Source organism: Ranitomeya variabilis, chromosome 4 (genome assembly GCF_051348905.1).
Source record: "Ranitomeya variabilis isolate aRanVar5 chromosome 4, aRanVar5.hap1, whole genome shotgun sequence".
NCBI lineage: Eukaryota > Metazoa > Chordata > Amphibia > Anura > Dendrobatidae > Ranitomeya > Ranitomeya variabilis.
The window spans coordinates 59,983,263-60,007,224 of NC_135235.1; the positions used below are offsets into that span (position 1 = coordinate 59,983,263).

Sequence of the window (23,962 nt, forward strand, 5' to 3'; positions counted from 1 at the left end):
AATCCTAAAAGCCTAAAAGTCAATATTGACCCTTTAGCAAGCTCTGTCACATGACTTAGGATAAATACCAAAACCAAAATCTTAATTTGCAGACACTGTGTTTCAGGGTGCTGCCCCTCATCAGTGCAAAGTATGAAATCTGGTTTGGCTGGGTAAGAGGTGTCTAAGCGTAATCCAAGGGTTCCCCCATTGCCCTTGACTCTTAGGGCTCATGCTCATGACCATATTTTCGATCCGAGTGCTGCCCGTGAAAAAAACAGACAACTCTCGGACCAATATTATTCAATGCGGCAGTGCAGATGAATGATTTTTGTTTTTACTGACCGAATCTGTGTGTGAAAATCACAGTATGCACTAGATCCTTCTGTAAATCGGATGAGACTTACCCATTCAAGTCTTTGGGTGCGAGAAAAAAAATCATCTGCCATATGGAGCCACAGTGTAACATCTGATTTTTACAAATATTTTGCAATTCTGTAATGTGAAACTGTAAATTGTTCTGTAAATGATTAATAGCAACAGACTGTGTGTATGGCTGACAAGTGAGAAAAAAATCATCCTATTTTTCTGGATGAAACTGATTTTTCTTATATGTTCGTGTGCACCTACCATTATTGTGCATCATTTTCGGTTTTTAAATTCTATGACAGAGCAGAAAATGTAATTGCTTTTCCTTAATACTCTACTTTATTTGTAGCTTCATCAGTGTCTACACCAGGACCCTTCTATACTATCCAGGCTTCTACCTCTACTCCTTCTCGTAAGTTCATCATTAATATATTATTATCTGCACATTCTAAAAGATTAGTATATTGGAGCAAATCTGTATATGACGTCATATTTTTTCCATATTTTACCAAAAAGCAAGCTGTAAATGAGTCGCCCTGCCAGGGCCGTGGGGTACCGGGTCCTGCGTTCACAGGGGGATGTCACGGTGTCGACCCGGTCCGTGGCCCTGGGCAGCCATGTAAAAGGGAAAGGTCTTTAAAGGGAATAAAGTTTATGTTCGTGACGCCACCTGTGGTATTCGGTCAGTGGTGACCGACGCTGCTTTAACGGGTACTCTGGGGTGATGTCATGGCAGCCAGATGGTATACCTTCCCACAGGTGAAGTATATCCCCAGGGCTCCCGGTGTCTAGATGAAAGATAGTGAGAGGTGCAGTAAAGACCGATGACACAGGTTTGCAGTCTCTTTACCTTGTTTACTGAAGTCCTCAGGCAGCCACAGTGCAGGGCACCAGATCACGGGGCAGGCAGGGTCCGGCCGGCTTGGAGGCAAGTTAGGAGTCCCCTTACCCAGGTGGAAATCAAAGCCTTCCTCTAGCACCGTGGTGTTGTAGTCCCTTACTGCCTATGGCTTCAGATAAGGTCCTCACAGATGTTCTCTCTGTCCCCTGTAAAGGACAGGACATAAGCCGTCTGACTGGTGACTTGAGTCTGTTTATAGGGACTCTAGCATGCCCCGGGCTCTATGTGTTGACACCGTGTCTTCAGGTGTGTGTGGGGACAGATAACTTGCAATTCAGCTGTCCTGCCGGTTTCTGCTGTAAGTCATAGAGTCCTTACAACATCGGTGGTCCGGCTACCGGTAATCTGCGCTTCAGAGGGAGGCAGCCTGATTTTAGCTGGTCTCCCCTGATGTTACTCTCCTGTGCTTCTCTCTCCTGCACACTCACTGAACAATGTTCGTCTTTCTGTATGTCTCTCTCTCCAGGGGCTGCAGTACTTCATACTACAGGCCCCTTCAGACCTTCTGACACTCTATGTAGGTCTGCTCTCTTCTGTGTCTCTCACTTTCTGAACTGAAACCGAAACTAGACCCTTTCCCTCCAGATCAGGATGTAATTATAGGGGAGTTCACCTTAAACAGGTTTAGAGTTCCCCCTTCTGGTCTGGAGTGTGAACATGTTGCATGCATTGTGGTTACCTGATAAAACCTTTGCTCCTTTGTAAAACCTTACCTTCATCACTTCCAAATGTAACATCACTCTCCCCTTGAGGAAAGCAATGCTACTGTGACAACCAGGACCCTGGGGCATCACACTAATCAAATATATAATCTTTATTTGTATGGACCAAACATATTACAGGTCATGGTATAGATACTAATTACGACTTAGAGTGAACATGCCGCATTTCCAATTAGGATTTATATAATTTATTGTGGAGAGGATTGAAGATGGTTGTGAATTTCTGTAATTTATACTATTAAAGAAATAGTGTCTATGAATTACCGTATATATATATAAGAAGTGCAAATATAGGGAATGAGGATAATGAACAGTGCAGACCTGGGGCATCACAATATGGATCCACAGCTGGCACATTTTAATTATGATTTTTTTTCTTTCTGATATAATCATTTTTTATCCTATGTACATACAGTAAAGGATGATGGAGTTGGTATTGTTTTTTTTTCTTTTTTTTAAATCCCGAGAAATACATCAGGAATCTGAAAGAAGGACATAAGTCATGGAAAAATAAATGTGATGGTATGATTTTTTCCCCTTTATGCCCTTTCTTATTTCTCATCTAAAACAAATTACACATAATTATAAGTGCTCTTTTCTTAGTACTTGTATAAAAGGGTGGGTCTGTGAACAACATTTACACCTCCAGGTCCCACTGCTGGAATCCGCAGTAATCGCAACTAAAGTAGTTTTATGTCCCTCATTGGGATGAAATGGTAATCATGCACGTACACTACCAAGGGGAACTTTTATAACATTATATACCGTAAAAGCGTATCTGTTTTTGCATTAGCTATCACTCGCTTTCCATTTTGGACCCTCCTCATCTTGGAATTTTACAGTGACTTCTCCTTCTGGGAACGAGCAGTATGTCTTTTACTGGAATGGCTACAAAATTTCTATTTTTACTGGAGCACCACATGAGGACTTTACGTCCAATGCCTTTTGCTTTTATTTTGCTGCCATTAGCAGGATAGATTGTTTCTTTGTTATTTAAAGGGGTTTTAATATTTGAAAAATCACGGCCCTAAACGCTTTCATACAAATAAGGTAAGAAACACAAGCACTCACCTTCTCTGGGTCCAGTGCAGGCGCTCAACCGCTGTTTCTGCTCTGATATCAAGACTGCAGTTCACATTACTGCTGCAGACAATCGCTGAGCTCAGCAGCTTATGCTATCTACACCCAAAGAGAAACTGAGCTCTGTGATAGGTTGCAGCCATGATCTCACCACTGAGACTTCAAAACACAGACATCGGAGCAGCTGTGAAGAGCTGGTACTGAACTCGGGGAAGGTGAGTACTTTATTGTTAATTTATATATTAGCCTTAATTCACATCTTTTGTATACATCAATCTACTGTGTTTTTCAAACAGACTGCACACTGAATCATAGAGTTTAATTGATCCATGCACACATGTTTTAAATACATTTCTGTATCTCAAATCTGTGATACTCAGAGCATGTCCTATTCTTGATAGTTTTGTGGATCAGACTCAGCCATTAAAGACTATGGGGATCCATTAAACACTCATATACCGTAGCTATTATTATGAATGCATGGTCTCTGTGCAGTAATAACCTCTAACAATTCATCTCTGGAAGGTAAAGGAAACCTGTCATGTTCCCAGACGTTATTAGCCTGCAGATAAGGGGTTAATCTGCAGTTAATAGTGTTGTAAAGCTGCTCAGACGCTGCACTGAGAGCCCCACTGCCAGGAGGAAATGAACTTTATATCTCCCTGCAGCTTTCAGCTTAGGGTATGCTCACACTGGCATATAACATGGCTAAGTGCTATCCAATGTTTTATCAGATAGCATTTGTCCCACTGTTATACTATGGGGCAGTGCAGATTTGCGATTAATTTCTCATGTTGCGAGTGACTCCGATATTTGGATCACACGTTCCCATACAAGTCTATGGGTGGGTGTGAAATATCAGACTGCAGTCGGATGTCATCTGAGTGCAGTCCGATGTACACTCACAAACAATGGAGAAGAGGGAGAAATTAAGTTCTCCTTATCCATACCTGTGCTGCGATTCTCTCATGCGAGAGAATCAGATCACACACAGATGACACTCTGATCAGTGACAGAGTTTGAGCCGAGTGTCATTAGCATAATCGGGCCGATTCTCTTGTATGAATCTACACCAGTGTGAGCATACCCTTTTAGTCAATGAGGCGTGGCTGGTGCAGCTTCAGTCAACACACAGTACATAGTGAGTGACGACTGTAACCATGTCATGGCACTGACTGACAGCCGACTCACCAGTGTATGACCTAAATTGCCAACACTAATGTTGGAAAAGATGGCACAGAGGCCACCACTTCTTGGTAAGTATATAAAGCCAATCGATTTAATGAAGGCTGGTGCTCAGTTATTATAAGGGCTGGGATGAGAGCTGATGATGATAGGTAGAAGATTCATTCAATAGCATTTGTTTCCCCACTGTTAGGCTACGTTCCCACGGTCAGTAATCGGCAGCACTTTGGATGCAGAACATGTCCACTCCGCCCAAAGCGCTGCCGGCTTTTGAACGCAGGTGATTCCGCATGTGTTCACTGAACCGTGCAGAATCACCGCTCCCAATACATTGCAGAGGTGAAATTTATCTTGCAGAGACTCGCCTCTCTCCAAGATAAATTGACATGCTGCAGTCTGGAAAGACGTGCCGCATGTCCGTCTCCGTGGGTGAGCAGTGCACACATAGTGGACATGGGATTTCTTGAAATCCCATCCACTATGCTGCAACATCTGGATGCTGCGGGTTGGATGCTATGGATGTACGCAGCGTCCAACCCGCAGCATTTACTGAACGTGGGAACATACCCTTACAGTCACAGCCTGAAACTCACCTCCCTTAGGGATGTCCTGTGGATTCAGAGTTCAGACTGATTTAAAGGCAGGCATACTCAGCCTCACTAACTTTCCCATACGTCCCATTTCATTGCTTTAAACGTCCTTACTGGTCTCTTGTTCTACTTCCTTGACCTATTTCCAAATATCCGAAAAGGAAGGAAATGCCCACTCAGCCAATCACTTGGTTAGACAGGTCACTGAACGGGCATTTACATTGTCTTGAGATTAGCCCATGAAGTGGAGACCAGGTAAGGATGGAATAGGAGCTGCAGGAGATTGTTGGGGAAGGTATATCTTCTTTTTTTGTTTTGTACCAGTCCGAACCATTTTACAAAAACTTTTATCCACACGACAAGCTCTTTAAATAATCTTCATAGTGTGTGTAGTGTTGAAGGGAAAAACACCAAGGCTTAGGAGGACAATGAGGTCTAGTTGGTGGTGACGGCAAAGCACAGGCTAAAGTAATCTTTTACTCCAGCCATTATTCTGCTGCTGAATTGTAAATTTTATATTATTTAGTAAATGTAATTTATTATTGTTCTTTCAGATAGAAATGACATTTACACATGTGGAGAAATATTAACGGGAAGCTCTGGCAGATTTACCAGCCCTTTATATCCCAGCTTTTATCCTCTCAATTGTCACTGTACATGGGAAATCCGAACAGCACCAAATACTTTCATAGAACTCAACTTTCCAGGCATGGAGTAAGTCTTGATTGTGTCTCCAGCTAAGGGGTTAATAATGATAATCTGTTGGTGGCTTTGTAGCTATTATTGATGACCTGATGTATAATGTGAGATCTTCAGTATTTCCCACCACCTGCATATGTAATAAATTCTGTCCTTCACCTTATGTCTATCCTCACAACTGTTTCTTAGCCAAGTATATCATGTAGAAAATCGATGCTCGATCTCCAGGTCATAGCATTATAGTGGAAGTAACAACCTCTGCTATTATTATTGAACTGTACTTTGTGGAATATATATACAGGAGATATTACATGTGTGTGTATGTGATCTTCTTACTGTTTTACTCTTGTTGTATTTTTCCTTTTTTTTATCTTCAACAGATTGGAAAGTTATGAAAATTGTAAACATGATTCTGTGACGGTATATGATGGACCTCCTGGAAGTTCTATACTAGGGAGAATTTGCCACTCAAGAAAACACACATTTCATTCATCATCAAATATAATGACCGTTGTGTTCATAACTGACGGATCTGTACAAAATTTTGGTTTTCAAGCTTATTATAATACGTCAACTTCAACCAATTCAATGTCAGGTACAAAAATCCAAACCTATTCATAACAATATCCCATAATCAGTGCTGCCACAGTGACCCCATTTAAAATTCCAGTAAAAAATAATTTGTTGCCAGAGTGCATTCATTAACAGCTTCAGATAAAATCACCCCCCACCCCTACACCCCAGAAAACCAGTCTGACCCTATAAACTGTGCTATCCCTAGTGCTAGTATTCTCATTGGAGATGCATTGGCAAAACATCTGGATGTTTACATGCAACAAATAACTAAAAGATCGCACTTCATAGGTTTGCTTGTCAGGGTATGTTTTAACCACAATTTGTAGAGACTGTATTTTTTCAAAAGCTTTGGAGCAATGATTGCTCTATTGCAAATGAGCGCATAAGTAAAATTTGCTAATAACTGGAAGCCATCTTTAGACACAACCCCGTCCTATTCTGCCTCAGAAAAATCTGTTTCTAAAATGAAATTACAATTTGACTGTCTTTAAAGGTTACGCATTGATAATATTTGCTTTCCAAAATTTGCAGAGAAATGTGGAGGCATCTTTACAAATTTACAAGGAGTATTTCATTCATCCAGGATTGCTTCTCCAGATTCTGACCACTGTGTCTGGCACATCAACGTTATCAACAATTACAAGATTCAGCTTCAATTTTCACAGTTCCTGTAAGTGCGAGAATATCATTAAACAGTAATAAAATTATAATTTTTTTTTCTTCAAAAAATAAAAAAAATGTGGAAGCATTTAAGTTATTTAGGTTTCTGGACTTAAAGATGTTGTAGAAAATGCATTTTATACTTTCAGAATATGCCAAAAATGTCTGAAAAATGTGGGTCTGACCTCTGGAGCACTTATTTTAAGAATCTGTAGATATGCTGTAAATTTTTGGGATAGGAATACCCTTTGGTCACTTGAAGAACCTGATAAATTTGTGCATTAGACATTTAGTTTGTTGATTTCAATAACTCCTGTGTTGAGAATGAAATACCAACTACCAAATTCACAAGCTAACTACAGCTGATTACTGGGGTTCAGCAAATTTGCTTGACTCCATGCGATCATAATGATAAATCTCAAGTATAAATTAAAGAAAATCTAGAAAATGTCTTTACTAAGGGTCCCTGACCATGAGACAAAAAATACCTTGTCCTTGCATTATACTTTTTATTTTTATAAAACACCCCCGAAGCTCTAAGCAAAGCGAGACATGACTTAACTCCTGCAGCTTTGCTTGTATAACTGCGTAGACTTTAAGCAAGAGTGATTCTGCTTTAAGATGAAGAAGCAAGTATGTCTGTGCCTGGTGTCTTAGGCCACGTGCACACATTGAGAATTTGGTCAGTATTTCAGTATTTGTACTGAGACCGCGAATCTCTTATTTGCTGGCATCCCCGGGGCAGCTTTTGATTAGCCAGGGAAGTGCGATGTCATTCATTAGGAGAAAACCACAATAAGCATTACAATTCAAAGTTTTACTTTGCTTACTGTGGTTCTGTCCTGATGAAGAGGTTTGTAGACCTTGAAACGCGTTGACGCATTAAACCTCAATCATACCACATCTCCGTCTATGATCGTACTTTGGGCACTTGGCTGCACAGATTTTCAATCACCAGATTCCTCATTCCATTGGTTATAAACTCTAACTTATATGTATGTAAATAGTGTTTCATTCTCACTTATCCTACATCCCATACATTTCAGGAACTGTCTTGGCGAAAATGGTTGTAGGGATAAATAGTTCTTAAAAATTAGTGTTTGAAAGATACCTACATTTACAATTAAATTTCAGAATAAGATGTCTTGTAGATACATTGTTTATGGTCATTATATAAATCTATATAATACATATACAGAGAAAAGGGGGAGCAGTTGTTTGGTTTTCCTTTTTGACAGGTCCTCGAAGTTACTTATAATTTGGTCAGTAAGGCTACATCCCTGCGATCAGTATAGCCACATTCTGGATGCAGTGTATTATCGCTTCTTCCAAAAAGCTATGTTCTAATTGCCGCACATGTTTGTTAGTACATGCAGATTCACCACATGTAATGACATTCAATTGGTTAAAATCCGCAGCGGAGACTAGAAATTGACATGCTGCGGCTCGTAAACATGCATCGTGGGTAAATAGAAGCGGTAAATAGAAGCACAGTGGGCATGGGATCTTTATAAATCAAATCCACTATGCTTATAATGTAGAACAGTGTTTTGGGGTCCGCGCAAATGCACTGCATCCAAAATGCTGCTATTCCTGATTGTGGGCATGTAGCCTAAGGGTAATAATCTCAGGAATGTTACCACGGTGTGGAAGGGTGACCACGTGGCCCCCTGATGTTGGAGGGGTAACCATCACAGAATGGCTTCCGTGTGTGAAGGGGGTAACCATTTCAGGTATGGCCCCCTGGTGTGGAGGGGTGACCATCTTAGGTATGGCCCCCTGGTGTGGAGGGGTAACCATCTTAGGTATGGCCCCCTGGTGTGGAGGGGTAACCATTTCAGGTATGGTTCACTGGTGTGGAGGGGTAACCATCTTAGGTATGGCCCCCTGGTGTGGAGGGGTAACCATCTTAGGTATGGCCCCCTGGTGTGGAGGGGTAACCATTTCAGAATGGCTTCCGTGTGTGAAGGGGGTAACCATTTCAGGTATGGCCCCCTGGTGTGGAGGGGTGACCATCTTAGGTATGGCCCCCTGGTGTGGAGGGGTAACCATCTTAGGTATGGCCCCCTGGTGTGGATGGGTAACCATCTTAGGTATGGCCCCCTGGTGTGGAGGGGTAACTATCTTAGGTATGGCCCCCTGGTGTGGAGGGGTAACCATCTTGGGTATGGCCCCCTGGTGTGGAGGGGTAACCATCTCAGGTATGGCCCCCTGGTGTGGAAGGGTAACCATCTTAGGTATGGCCCCCTGGTGTGGAGGGGTAACCATCTTAGGTATGGCCCCCTGGTGTGGAGGAGTAACCATCTTAGGTATGGCCCCCTGGTGTGGTGGGGTAACCATCTTAGGTATGGCCCCCTGGTGTGGAGGGGTAACCATCTTAGGTATGGCCCCCCGGTGTGGAGGGGTGACCATCTTAGGTATGGCCCCCTGGTGTGGAGGGGTAACCATCTTAGGTATGGCCCCCTGGTGTGGAGGGGTAACCATCTTAGGTATGGCCCCCTGGTGTGGAGGGGTAACCATCTTAGGTATGGCCCCCCGGTTGTGGAGGGGTAACCATCTTAGGTTTGGCCCCCTGGTGTAGAGGGGTAACCATCTTGGGTATGGCCCCCTGGTGTGGAGGGGTAACCATCTTAGGTATGGCCCCCTGGTGTGGAGGGGTAACCATCTTAGGTATGGCCCCCTAGTGTGGAGGGGTAACCATCTTAGGTATGGCCCCCTGGTGTGGAGGGGTAACCATCTTAGGTATGGCCCCCTGGTGTGGAGGGGTAACCATCTTAGGTATGGCCCCCTGGTGTGGAGGGGTAACCATCTTAGGTATGGCCCCCTGCTGGAGAGGGGTGACAGTCATATAATATGAGACCCTGTTTAGGTAAAATCCCTGAGAATCATATTTTGCATGCCTACGGAATAAATTGTCTCCTCCGAGCCAGAAACAGTGGATGAAGGGGAGAAGAAAAAGAAGTAGGCATGTTTTTCAATACAATCTGTAGCTTCAAGGACCCTCTCTCTTTTTCTGTTCGAGTTGAGACTTCTGAGGTATAGATTTGGACTGTTTATATTGTCCAACTCTTGTTTCTTTCAGGGTTTTTATAGGGACAATGCAGTAATCTAGTGCATTAAAATGAAGAGCAATATATCTAATCTGGGTGCCCTTGAGTCAGTGGGAGCGACTAAGGGTAAAGCAATCAAAGGCATTCACATGAAGGGAATATGCCTATCATGGGTGCCCTTCAGCCAATATGAGCGGCTAAGGGTAAATGTTATCAAGTGAACTAAAAACTAGGGGCAATATTTGTCTAGTCTGGGTGCCCTTGAGTTGGTGGGAAGGGCTAAAGTTAAATGTCATCAAGTGCCCAAAAAATGATTGACAAAGGAGTGGCAGGGTTATTAATAATGCCTTCATAGATTTTTTCTGCTATAGGTTTATTTCTATTACTATGTACAAATATTTTAAAACGTACATAATGGTTAGTTATTAATGTTGATGTTATACCTTTTTAAGTACTCTCTGTTTAAAATACCTTTCTCTTTATACATACTCTTCACGTTTTGATTAGTGGTAAGGGGGTTTAAGAAATAATACGGCAAGGCCTTGTTTATGAAAATATAAATGAATCAAATAAATGCATTTTTGGCTACTGTACATAATAGTGTTTTTTTAGAACCAGAAACTGTGAATTGATGAATTATTAGAACTAGGTACAATACATACAGTATAATAGTTTTTTAGATATGACAGAGGTCCCTATTAGAGATGAGTGAACATCCTCAGCTCCCTCCTTATTTGGCAAGCTATAGCGCTTACTGAAGAAGCTGCCTCGGGAACCCGGATACCTAGATCGCTCCGGCTGATCAGCTGTTTGGCGCAGCAGATGCTTGTGTCGCGGCTGTGTGACAGTCATAACAAACAGGGTCTCCTTGCATGTGTTGTGCCTGTCACACAGCCGCGACACATGCAGCTGCGGCGCCAATCAGCTGATCAGCCGGAGCGATCTAGGTATCCGGGTTCCCGAGGCAGCTTCTTCGGTAAGCGCTATAGCTTGCCAAATAAGGAGGGAGCTGAGGATGTTCACTCATCTCTAGTCCCTATACATGTATTCACATCGTGGTTACCCCTTTTATTATGGTTTAGTTCCACATTCCACATTACAGGATTTTAGCAACTGCTATTTCGCTTTAGCTCCTCTACCATCAGTCACAATTTGGTAGAGTTGCATTTTTTAAAGTACGGTAATCTGTCATTGCTCTCGAATTTTACATAAAGATAAAAGTTTACTTGTACGCACAGTCTTTCCATAGCATGCAGAACTGGTTGATGGCTTTCTTAAAAAGCCTGTTATCTGGATTACTCCTCATTCCTTCCCGCACTAAAAAGGCTGAGCGACCAGTCCAATGTGCAAGCAAACAGATAAATTCCAGCGGGAAAACAGGGATCTAGTTAAAAGTCCAACATTTATTGTGCAAAAATTAAAATTTATCCCATCCAGTATACCACAAAAAATATTTATCTAGCTGCTACAACACCATGCACATATTTGCGTTAAGGCACAGCAACCGCCAACTCGTTTCGACATATGGCCATGAATAAGACCTATGTCGAAACGCGTTGGTGGTTGCTGTGCCTAAACGCAAATATGTGCATGGTGTTGTAGCAGCTAGATAAATATTTTTTGGGGTGTACCTTATGGGATAAATTTTAATTTTTGCACAATAAATGTTGGACTTTTAATAAGATCCCTGTTTTCCCGCTGGAATTTATCTGTTTTCTCTCACGATGGCTTTCTTAGGCATGGTTGATGGTGTTCAAGTCCATTTAAAGTTTCAAATGGCCTCTTTGTTGGCAGTTTAGCTGTAAGGTGGAAATTGCAGACAAGTTAAGGTGGACTCATTTTAACTAATAGAGGCTATAAAACCTCATGGAGGTGAACAGGCTCGGCTTTGGAGGCCAACCTGAAGGATGTCTTAATGGTAACGTCAATCAGGGGCGGGCACGGTTGTTAAGCACAGGACTGAGTATAAAAGGGTCATTGGTGCCTTGCAAGTTTACTGGCTCTGCCTGAATGGCAAGCCAGTGTTTGCCGCCCCTTTATGGCTGTCTGTCCTGGTGCTGTATGTCAGACAGCTGGGGATATCACAGTACTCGTGAATCCCAATGTACTAGCACGTCACCTGACTCCTACTGATATTATGTTAATCTTGTTATTTGAATAAAGCTGTGGCCATTTTGACAACCAAAATAATGCATTTTGTGTGTTTATTCCAGTGTCTAGGTGTCCAAGCTGTTTTACTGTAGAGTGAGGGTCCGTCCCATATCCAATATTTGACTGAATTAAATGGTTTAGATTTTGTCTTTTACTGAAATGTTATTAGTATTTTATCCGTTTTATTTTATATTATTCTATTATATCATCTTTAGCTTTTTATTTCTTGTTAGTTTTTGTACTATAATATAATTTGAGTTTGATGATGGTAATGATTTATTGTACACTGTCATTTTCTTTGGCATTGAACAAAGATATTTTTTTTTTTTTTTGCCTTTTTTAATGGCTAGAATGAAAGATCCCATGTCCTGTCACTCCTTCTCCTTGTCGGTCTATGATGGGACACCACAAAGATCACCCTTACTTGGACGACTCTGTGAGACAACTGCCCGGTCTTTCAGCTCTTCATCGAACAGCATTAGCATTGTGTACACCAGACTGCATGATGATACTGACTTGGGCCTGGAGTTCTCGGCTTCATATTACTCCGTCTTCCAGAACAACACAAATGGTAATGTAGAGTTCAGTAACTAAAAGAGCATTTTGTCCTAAAAGCGTAGCTCTTTTTTAGGAACTGATTTAAAATGGGGAAATTCTGATGGAGTAGAAAATGTTATAGGAAATTTTCCCTGGGAAAAGTATACAAAATAGCTCTTCTCCAGAAAGACTTTATTTCTCTAGTACAACCTATACAGAGATATACAAAGTCTACACACCCAGCAAAATGCAAGGTTTTTGTCGTGTTTAAAAATCATACTAATAATTATCATTTCAGAACTTTTTCCACCTTTAATTCCATCCTTAATCTATACAAATCCAATGAGAAACAAACTGAAATCCTTTTGAGGGGAAAAATAAACATAGCAAAACTAAAATAATGTAGTTGCAATATATATATATATATATATATATATATATATATATATATATATATATATATATATATATATATATATATATATATATATATATATATATATATATATATATATATATATATAATGTGGGAACATGATTGTATTCAGAATTAGCCAATCACATTTAAAGATGTTGTCCAGTACTTTAATATTACTGGCCTATCCTTAGGATGGGTCATCAGTATCTGATCAGTGGGGATATGGCACCTGACACACCTGCTGATCTGCTGTTCCCAAGGCCGGCAGCGACCAGATAAGCTAAAGTTTAGCTCTTCTGTTACGATTTTCCTAAAATTTTTAGCTGTATTTTACAGCAAAGTCATGGTCCATCAACGGCTTACAACACAGCAAAGAAATCTCATTATTGAAAGTTATGTCAAGAAATGAGTACAAAAAAATTCCAAGGCAATAGCTATACCATAGAACTGTCACTCACCTCTCTGAAATATCAAGCTCCACTTCTTGCTGCCCTCTGTTGTGCTCCATGTCTGGTTTTGCAGGTTGCCTGGCATGGTTTTATTCACACTGGGCTCACTCTTCAGCTATATGTAATTGATGCTTTACTATGCTTAGGGAATACATTCTGTTTGTAGTCTTTTATCTAAATATCTTGGTTTGACGTGGTTTATTGTCTTCCACCAAGAGCACCCAGAACCCATACTTGATTACACCCTTGGCTAACAAATCCCACCAGTCATACATGCATACTCTGCTCTCTTGAATTTATTAAGAACATTTGGAGAAAACCACTGTGGGAGGTATAATATTGATTATCACTAATTACCCCAGAAAGTGTGAATTATTAGGCAAACTGTAAAATGGATTCCATGTTTTTTGGGGGATGTGATGGATCTAATTGTTACCTGGGGTGTGGTATCTGTTGTGATATTGTCTTTGTGTGTTATAATAAATTGAGATAAAACTTATTCTTTACATTTTGCAGTAACTTTATCCTGCCATTCAGACTACATGGACGCACGAGTATCTTCACAGTATCTAAACTCCTTGGGTTACTCTTCAGATAATATTTTTCTAAATGATCCCCAGTGCCGCCCCCGTATTCTGACTGACTGTTTGGAGTTTCACGTTCCTTATCAAAGTTGTCTAACAGTTAAGCAGGTAGGAAAACTTGTATATGAGACATACAGTGTAACTAAGGTGGGGGTTCCAGTGACATTTATCTTCCATAGACTCCCATTGTAAAATAAAAAAATAGACTTAGAAAACATTTTCTATTGCATGGATATTAATATTAATTTATTAGACATAAATAAATCAGAAAAAGTATAACTGCCCCATGAAGGCCAAAGGACACTTTTTTGAACAGATGTCACTTGCCCGGATATTTCCTTACAATATGTACTGACAGTGCTCTCTGTTGCCAGCTCGTTGCTTCTCATTAGATCCAGCGAGGGAGCGCACTGTCACTGTGCATTGAGGAGAATATTGCACAATAAGAAGGGAGCTCACAATGAGCAATATGGTGGGTTGTTTTGCTGCCTCTGGCATTGTGTGCCTTGATGGTGTGCATCGTGAAATCTGAAGATAACCAAAGAATTTTGGGTCGCAATGTACTGCCTAGCATCAGAAAGCTGGGTTTGTGTCCTATGCCATGGGTCTTCAAGCAGGACAATGACCCCAAACATAATGCCTGAAGTGTCAAGCAATAAATCCGGATCTAAATCCCATTGATGACCTGTGGAGAGATCTTAAAATTGCTGTTGGGAGAAGGCACCTTCAAATATGAGAGACCTGGAGCAGTTTGCGAAAAAAGAGTGGTCCAAAATTCCAGGTGAAAGGTGTAAGAAGCTTGTTGATGGTTATAGGAGGTAATTGATTGCAGATATTTATTCCAAAGAGTGTGCAACCAAATATTAAGTTGAGGGGGCCAATAATTTTGTTCCATCCATTTTTGCGGTTTTGGGTGCAATTATGTCCAATTTGCCTTTTTAATCTGTTTTTTTTTTTTGTGTTGCCTCAGTACACACAAAGGAAATATACTAATGTGTACCAAAACGTGTAATTGGAATAATTTTCTTGGAGATATACTTCATTTTCTGGCCAACCCTTTTTCCCATGACTGAAGGCTGTGATGTAACACTGAGCTGGATATTCATTTTCTTTCTTCTCACCAGGTTGTCAATGACACCATCAGCTACACAAACACTCTGTTCACTTATTCTATGGAACCAGCGGTAATTCGCAGTAAGAAATTAAGTCTCACTCTGAGATGTCAGATGTACCAAGATACGATAGTAGATTCCTTGTACTTTGCCGATGACATCATGGAGAACTCCTTAACCCAACATGGCCTGTATTCTGCTAACCTAACCTTCTTCAACTCTCCAAGTTTCCTACACCCGGTGCAGCAGTATCCATATTATGTGGCACTCAATCAGGATTTGTACCTACAAGCCACCTTGGACACCACAGATCCCTCCCTGGTCTTGTTTGTAGATACGTGTGTGGCTTCTCCGGATCCTTACGACATGTCAAGAAATGTTTATTATCTCATTCGTAATGGGTAAGTCATGGCACCGTATGGGTGTTGGTGATATCTCCCTTTGGCGTAATACTAATTATGTTTTCTATCTAAGAAAAATGCAAATTGCAGTTAACAAATAATGTATGTATTGCCACCTTTTTGGGTGCAAAAATAAGTTGCCCTGTAGTTGATTGCCCTGTTTCTTTTCTCCTACTTCTCTGGCCCCACTTTTAAAAGGAATCTGTCATCAGATTTTTGCCACCTAGTTTGAACAATGTGTCACTTACTGGTCTGCTTGCAGTAGTTTTGATAAAACCACTTTTTTCAGCAGGAGATTATCAACAGAGGACCAGTACACCTGCTGCCATGTAGTCCTATATATTCATGAGCTCTGTGTAACCCCGCACCATCACTGATTGTCAGCTTTCTGCCTATGCACAGTGTACACAGAAACCTGCCAATCAGTGGTGGGGGCGGGGTTATGCAGAGCTCAGCATTCAGTGAACAGTTAGATCTGCAGATGATAAGATGAGCATTTTATAAAGAAAACACCATACACTATGAGTGATACATTGCTAAAATCAGGGTCTCTGCCCCTACATCGTGCTGCTCTCAGATAGGGTAGTAAAAACATGGAGACAGATTGCCTTTAAAAGGTTTGTTCCCTTACAGACAATGTCCTGCCTCAGATGTAGTTTGTTAATACATAACAAACCACACTGTGCTCACTTTCCTCGGGTCCACTGATGAGTTTCTGTCACTTCTCTGAGTATCTGGCATTGGCTATGGCGCTGACAAGAGCAAAGCTGTCACTCAGTGAGTGAACTCAGCTGCTCTGCCCCTGTAGGCTGGACCCATTCATCAGAGTCGTTGAGCTTATCGATTAGCCACCACGCAGTGGAGACACATGGGTGGACGTGGGATGATGAGTATAACCTGGATTATGCTTTAATAAAGTGCAGCCAGAGTAGAATATTGTCTGAAAGAGAAAAACACTTAAGACGTTTATCAAATAAGTTAAAGGGGGTATCAGCTTTAGAAAAAAACATTTGAAAATAATATATAAAGAGAACTCTGAATAAATAAAGGGGTCATCCATTCAGGGTTCTCATGTATTAGCCTTGGACTCAAGTTCAGTTAAAATTATTGGCATGCAGGACCGCTTCCTGTACTGCAATAGGAGCCGCCAACCAATCAGAAGCTGGCAGCTGATTGCAACGCACACATCGCCGACGTATGATGTCACTGTCATGCGGTACCATGTCCGCGCCTCAAATGGTTGAGGAAGAGAACGCCGTTGGAACCTAGCCAGGTAAGGAGAAGGTTTTTTTTACTGAAATCTGCAATATGGTGAGGGGTGGGGGGGCAGGGTGAGAGGACATATATGGGGGCAGGATGAAGACCTATGGGGCCAGGATGATAAGACCTATGTGGGGGCCTTTCATATGGGGGGCATGGTGGAGACATAGGGGACATGTCAAGGATCCCGGATGTAACTACTGCCGGGTGGCTACTCGCCGCAGTAAGGGAGCCCAGAGCAGAACGGTGGAGAACTCGCCGGTAGCAAGAAGGACGTGAACCATGTGACAGAGGGGGAGTGGTCAGAGGCAGAGCCAGGCGCCAGGGTGCAAAGGAGGTGAACGTGCCAAGGTCAATAACTGGGAGAATAACCCTGGTACTGGAGGGTGAGACAGAAGGATAGTCAGGTGGAAGCCGGAGGTCAGAAGGCCGAGTAAGCGAATGACTAGAAACACAAAGCAGAGAAGCCAAGAGAATCAAACAGACCAGATCGAGCATGGAGAGCAAACAAACTACACAGTATGCACACGCACACCAGGGGGTCAGGCACACAGACAGAACCTAAGTATAGCTGACAGAGTATCCTAGTCCAGTGTGGGTATAAATATCCCTCCCAGATCCAATAGACGGCCACAACAATTAACCCTGAGACGGCAGGGCATTAACCTTGTCCAAACCATGACAAGACATATATGGGGGCAGGATCAGAGGACATATGTGGGGGCAGGATTAAGACCTATGGGGCCAGGATGGGAGGACATATGGGGGCAGGATGGAAACAAATAGGGGGGGCTGGATGGAGACATATGTTGGGGCCTGATAAAGACATACGGGGGGGTAGGATGGAGACATATGGGAAAGGCAGGGTGGAGACATATGGGACCAAAATGGGAGGATTTGAGGACATATGAAGGGACAGGATGAAATGACATATATGGGTTCAGGATGGAGACATATATGAGGTCAGGATGGAGACATATGGGGCCAGGATCAGAGGACATACAGCTCTGGTAAAAATTAAGAGACCACTGCAAAATGTTCAGTTTGTCTGATTTTTCTCTTTATAGGTATATTTTTGAGTAAAATCTAAATTGTTCTTTTATTCTATAAACTTCTGACAACATGTCTCCGAATTTCCAAGCAATAAATTTTGTATTTTTTTTCTGAAAAACAAAAATGGTCAAAATTAAAAAAACCCCAGTGCTTTCAGACCTCAAATAATGCAAAGAAAACAAGTTCATAATCATTTAGAAACTAATGTTTGATTCAGGAAGAGTTCAGAAATCAATATTTTGTGGAATTACCATGATTGTTAATCACGGCTTTCATGCGTCTTGGCATGCTTTCCACCAGTCTTTCACACTGCTCCTGGCGCAAAAATGTAAGCAGTTCTTCTTTGTTTGATGGCTTGTGACTATCCATCATCCTCTTGATTACATTCCAGAGGTTTTCAATGGGGTACAGGTCTGGAGATCGGGCTGCCCATGACAGGGTTTTGATGTGGTGGTTTCTTAATTTTTGCCAGAGCTGTATATGGGGGCAGGATGGAGACATATGTGATGGGGCAGGATGGAGACCTATGGGGCCAGGATGGAGACACATGGGAGCCAGGAATGAGACACATGGAGGCCAGGATGGGGGTCATTATTACAGGAGCGTGCCAGGTTAATAATAATAATAATAATAATAATAATTTTTATTTATATAGCGCCAACATATTTCGCAGCACTTTACAATTAAGCGGGGACATGTACAGACAATAAATCCAATACAAGTTAAGACAATTTAAACAGTGACATTAGGAGTGAGGTCCCTGCTCGCAAGCTTACAATCTACAAGGAAATGGGGGGACACAATAGGTGGAAAGTGCTTGATATTGCAGGTCTGGCAATTATAATAAATAGGGATTTTCATATAAAGCTGCATGATCCGGTCATCAGCCCATGTGTTTAAGTGCAATAGTCAAGTATCAAGTGCAGTTATCGTGTGCATGGAGGGTGTGGAGACAGATGAATAGTAGGGTGCAGATTCAGAATAATATTTGGAAGGAGGGAACAGGACAAAGTTAGTTTACTGAGTAGTTGATGTGGTAGGCTTGTTTGAAGAGATGGGTTTTTAAAGCGCGCTTGAATAGGTCGGGGCTAGGTATCAGTCTGATCGTCTGGGGAAGTGCATTCCAGAGAGCTGGTGCAGCACGAGAGAAGTCTTGGAGACAGAGGTGCGAGGTTCGGATTACAGGGGATGTTAGTCTTAGGTCATTTGTAGAACGGAGGGCACGTGTAGGGCGATAGAGATGAGAGAGGAGATATAAGGCGGTGCAGAACTGTGGAGGGCTTTGTGGGTGAGAGAGATGAGTTTATACTGGACCCTGTAGCGAATGGGTAGCCAGTGTAATGACTGGCCCAAGATGGAGGCATCGGTGAAGCGGCTGGACAGAAATATGACCCTGGCTGCCGCATTCAAGATGGATTGGAGAGGAGAAAGTTTGGTAAGAGGGAGACCAATCAGAAGAGAGTTGCAGTAGTCCAGACGAGAGTGAATAAGAGCGACAGTAAGAGTCTTAGCAGTTTCAAAGGTAAGAAAAGGTCGGATTCTGGAGATGTTTTTAAGATGCAGGTGACAAGAGCGAGTGAGTGATCGGATATAGGGAGTAAAGGAAAGTTCGGTGTCGAATATGACCCCAAGACAGCGGGCATGCTGCTTGGGAGTTATGGTTGAACCCTCCAGGGTAATTTCGATGTTGGGTTGAATGAGGTTAGTAGAAGGGAGAAACACAAGTAGTTCAGTTTTGGAGAGATTTAGTTTCAGATAGAGGGAGGACATGATGTTAGAGACCGCAGACAGACAATCCTTGGTATTTTGAATTAGAGTGGGGGTGATGTCAGGGGAAGAAGTGTATAATTGGGTGTCATCAGCATAGAGATGATACTGGAACCCAAATCTGCTGATTGCTTGTCCAATAGGGGCCGTGTATAGAGAGAAGAGGAGGGGGCCTAGGACTGAGCCCTGCGGAACCCCGATAGTAAGGGGACGAGGAGAGGAAGAGGAGCCAGCAAAAGATACAGTGAAGGAGCGGTCAGGTTGTAGGACATTATTACTGTAAGGGATATTATTACTGCTCTGAGGTATTTTATGTTTGAGGTTACTGTTTATAGTGGGGAGTACTTTTACTTAGCAGGGCGACACTCACTTTTTTTCTTCATCTGGTGTAGTGTAGAATTTGGGGAAAAAATGGGGAATGTATTCTAGATAACTGTGTGTTATTTTCTGCAGAGACAAGTCCTGGCTGGAAACAATGATGGCGGTCTGCACTGGATGAAGAAGAAAACCAAAGATGAAGGACTAACTAGAGATGTCACCGGTGATCACTCTATTAATTGTACAATGACTCTGTACACTGTATACTCTGGACAGAGCTCTTGTATAAAGTGGCATTTATGGTAATTTTAGTATTGTGTTTTTTTTTTTATTAATGATCAGTATTGTAGTATACGGTCACTGTGGTGGTAATATGAGATCAGGTCATGGTGTGGCGTTATTTGTTCCTTGTTTGTGGCATTATTCAGTTACTATGTGGTGGTAATATGTTGTCAGATCATGTGTTGTGGTATTTGTCCCTGGTATGTTGTATTATTGGTCATTTTAAAAATGTATGTGACACATACCCTTAAAGAAAAATAAATAAAAAATTACCTTAAAAGAGTATTGGATATTTTAAGAAATGTTTAATAGGTTAGAGTAGATTAAGGCCAGGCCAAAAGAGTCTACTTTGTGGTGGTGGCTTAATAAATCTTTTTGCCATCACAAAAGCTGCTGGTTATGTATGTGATATGGTGTTCGATGGGAACTGTTAATGTATGATTGGTGAGGATGTGGTGCAGAAGTAGCATGTTTCCACGAGTTGCAGTGGGACTGTGGACGGTTTGAGGTGTGGAGGTGGATCTGGTGTGGAATCTCAAGGGGGCCTGAAAATTTTACGAGTATGGGGTCCTGAAATTCCTTGTGGCAGCCCTGACCCTAGGCAAACTCGAGTAACGAGCACTTTTGCTCATCACTAGTCATGATTAGTGTTGAGCGATACCTTCCGATACTCAAAGGTATCGGTATCGGATGGGATCGGCCGATATCCAAAAGATATCGGATATCGCCGATACCGATACCCGATACCAATGCAAGTCAATGGGACACAAGTATCGGAAGCTATCCTGGATGGTTCCCAGGGTCTGAAGGAGAGGAAACTCTCCTTCAGGCCCTGGGATCCATATTCATGTAAAAAATAAAGAATTAAAATAAAAATTATGGATATACTCACCCCTCCGGCGGCCCCTGGACCTTAGCGATGTAACCGGCAGCCTCCGTTCCTAAGAATGAGGAGTTTAGGACCTGCGATGACGTCGCGGCTTGTGATTAGTCGCATGACCGCTCATGTGACCGCTCACGCGACCAATCACAAGCCGCGACGTCATCGCAGGTCCTAAACTCCTCATTCTTAGGAACGGAGGCTGCCGGTTACATCGCTAAGGTCCAGGGGGCGCCGGAGGGGAAAGTATATCCATATTTTTTATTTTAATTCTTTATTTTTTACATTAATATGGATCCCAGGGCCTGAAGGAGAGTCTCCTCTCCTCCAGACCCTGGGAACCATACACTGGGAACTTCCGATTCTGATTTCCGATATCACAAAAATATCGGAACTCGGTATCGGATTTCCGATACAGCAAATATCGGCCGATACCCGATACTTGCGGTATCGGAATGCTCAACACTAGTCATGATCATTCATCTGGGATCCAGAGATATGTAAGGCAGCCATGGGCAGAGCACCATGCGCAATGCATATATGTAATTGTGAACTGTGTAGTGCCTCATTTTACCTGTGGCAGAGCTGCAGATTGAAACTGATTATTGGGGAACTCTGAAACAAGATATAATATAAGTTGTTTTTTTTTGTTTTTTTTTTTCACAAAAATGATTTATTAAAGTGGACAAGTCCTTAGTTTACTCATTATATAACAATGAACAGCATATAGATTCCATTCCTGGTAACATCACCATAGAATCCAGTTGTCCTTTAAAAGATATCGGTCTGCAGGTTAATACTAAGCAATCTGAGTGCAACATAATGTAGGGGCAGAGAACCTGATTCCAGTGATGTTTCACTTGTCTGTGTCTTGCTGTTTCAATAAAATCAGTGTTTTGTCACTAGGAGATTATCACTACAGGACTAGGTGTCTCCTGTCTCCTGGTTCAACCACATCTCCATCACTAATTAGCAGATTTTGTCAATATACAGTGTACACAGAAAGCTGCCAATCAGAGATGGGGGCAGGGTTACACACAGTTGAGCATTCAGAGAACTACTAAGTGATACATTGCTGGAATCTGTCACCCTGTCCCTACATAACGCTGCTGTCAGATTACATTGAAAAAACCTGCTGACAGATTCCCTTTAATAGCATCTTCTTCGCTTTTTGATGTTCACCTCCTTGGGAGATATTTGTGATATAAACCTAAAAGTGGCCTTTTTTCCTTATTAAATCACAGGTGCTCCAGAGTCCCAGACTATCACACCTTTCCATCGTCCTCACCGAGCACAATGAGATTCGGATTCAATGCATTCAGCTTCTTGGGGCGTTTCTCCAGTGTGTACATTCAGTGCCAGCTCGTTGTGTGCAAGCAGTCGGATAGAGGGTCGCGTTGTAACCAGGGCTGTAAGGCACGGCACAAGAGAGCGGTGGAGCCCCATCACGAGCAAATTCATGCTGTCGCCGGACCTGTTAAACAGTTATTGTCAGGTCAAAGCGAAATTTAATGTAGAAATGTTTGCTGTTCTCTACAGAAGGAAACATTCAGTGCATAGTAATAGTGAACACTTGGATCATTTTCACTCATTCAGTAACAATAGAGATTCAATAAAACTGTGGAAAAATAATATGTTTATTCAATTTTTTGTTATGAAGAAAGTAATCTAACCTAATGCTCAAGCCGACTAATAAATATGGTGGTAGCATGAGAAGGACTCTACAACCCACACAAGTGGCTCAGGTAGTGCAGCTCATCCAGGATGGCACAGCAATGCGAGCTGTGGCAAGAAGGTTTGCTGTGTCTGTCAGCGTAGTGTCCAGAGGCTGGGGGTGCTACCAGGAGACAGGCCAGTACACCAGGAGATGTGGAGGGGGCTGTAGGACGGCAACAATCCAACAGCAGGTTTGCTACCTCAGCCTTTGTGCAAGGAGGAACAGGAGGAGCACTGCCAGAGCCCTGCAAAATGACCTCCAGCAGGCCACAAATGTGCATGTGTCTGCACAAATGGTTAGAAACCGACTCCATGAGGATGGTCTGAGTGCCCGACGTCCACAGATGGGGGTTGTGCTCACATCCCAACGCCATGCAGGACGCTTGGCATTTGCCACAGAAGACCAGGATTATCAAATCCACCACTAGCTCCCTGTGCTCTTCACAGATGAAAGCAGGTTCACACTGAGCACATGTGACAGAGTCTGGAGACGCCGTGGAGAGTGATCTGCTGCCTGCAACATCCTTCAGCATGACCGGTTTGGCAGTGAGTCAGTAATGGTGTGGGGTGGCATTTCTTTGGAGGGCCGCACAGCCCTCCATGTGCTCACCGGAGGTAGCCTGACTGCCATTAGGTACCAAGATGAGATCCTCAGACCCCTTGTGAGACCATATGCTGGTGCGGTTGGCCCTGGGTTCCTCCTAATGCAAGACAATGCCAGACCTCATGTGCCTGGAGTGTGTCAGCAGTTCCTGCAAGATGAAGGCATTGAAGCTATGGACTGGCCTGCCTGTTCCCCAGACCTGAATTCAATTGAGCACATCTGGGACATCATATCTCACTCCATCCACCAACGTCACATTGCACCACAGACTGTCCAGGAGTTGGTGGATGCTTTAGTCCAGGTCTGGGAGGAGATCCCTCAGGAGACCATCTGCTGCCTCATCAGAAGCATGCCCAGGCATTGTAGGGAGATCATACAGGCACGTGGAGGCCACACACTACTGAGCATCATTTCATTGTCTTGTGGCATCTCCACTGAAGTTGGATCAGCCTGTAACTTCATTTTCCACTTTGATTTTGAGCATCATCAAAGACATACAGAGACAGAAACAGCCGGGCTGTGTGAGGGAACTTGCCCTTGGAGACCCGTAGGTTCAGGGTCTATACACATGAGATATGGTGAAAATATATATATGTATGTTGGTATTAGGTATATAACC

At 42.5% G+C, this 23,962-nt stretch overlaps 1 protein-coding gene across 1 annotated transcript in view; it reads left to right on the forward strand.

Moving 5' to 3' along the window:
- LOC143767562 (scavenger receptor cysteine-rich domain-containing protein DMBT1-like) overlaps positions 1 to 22,707 on the forward strand; it is a 67,159-nt gene extending 44,452 nt beyond the window's left edge. Inside the window, exons 10-17 of the mRNA XM_077255971.1 lie at positions 698 to 760; positions 5,381 to 5,540; positions 5,906 to 6,120; positions 6,633 to 6,771; positions 12,313 to 12,533; positions 13,883 to 14,058; positions 15,075 to 15,463; positions 22,268 to 22,707. Coding sequence (XP_077112086.1) covers positions 698 to 760; positions 5,381 to 5,540; positions 5,906 to 6,120; positions 6,633 to 6,771; positions 12,313 to 12,533; positions 13,883 to 14,058; positions 15,075 to 15,463; positions 22,268 to 22,535 — 1,631 coding nt within the window. The 3' untranslated portion in view covers positions 22,536 to 22,707. The remainder of the gene's footprint in view (positions 1 to 697; positions 761 to 5,380; positions 5,541 to 5,905; positions 6,121 to 6,632; positions 6,772 to 12,312; positions 12,534 to 13,882; positions 14,059 to 15,074; positions 15,464 to 22,267) is intronic.
- Positions 22,708 to 23,962: the final 1,255 nt, after the last annotated feature.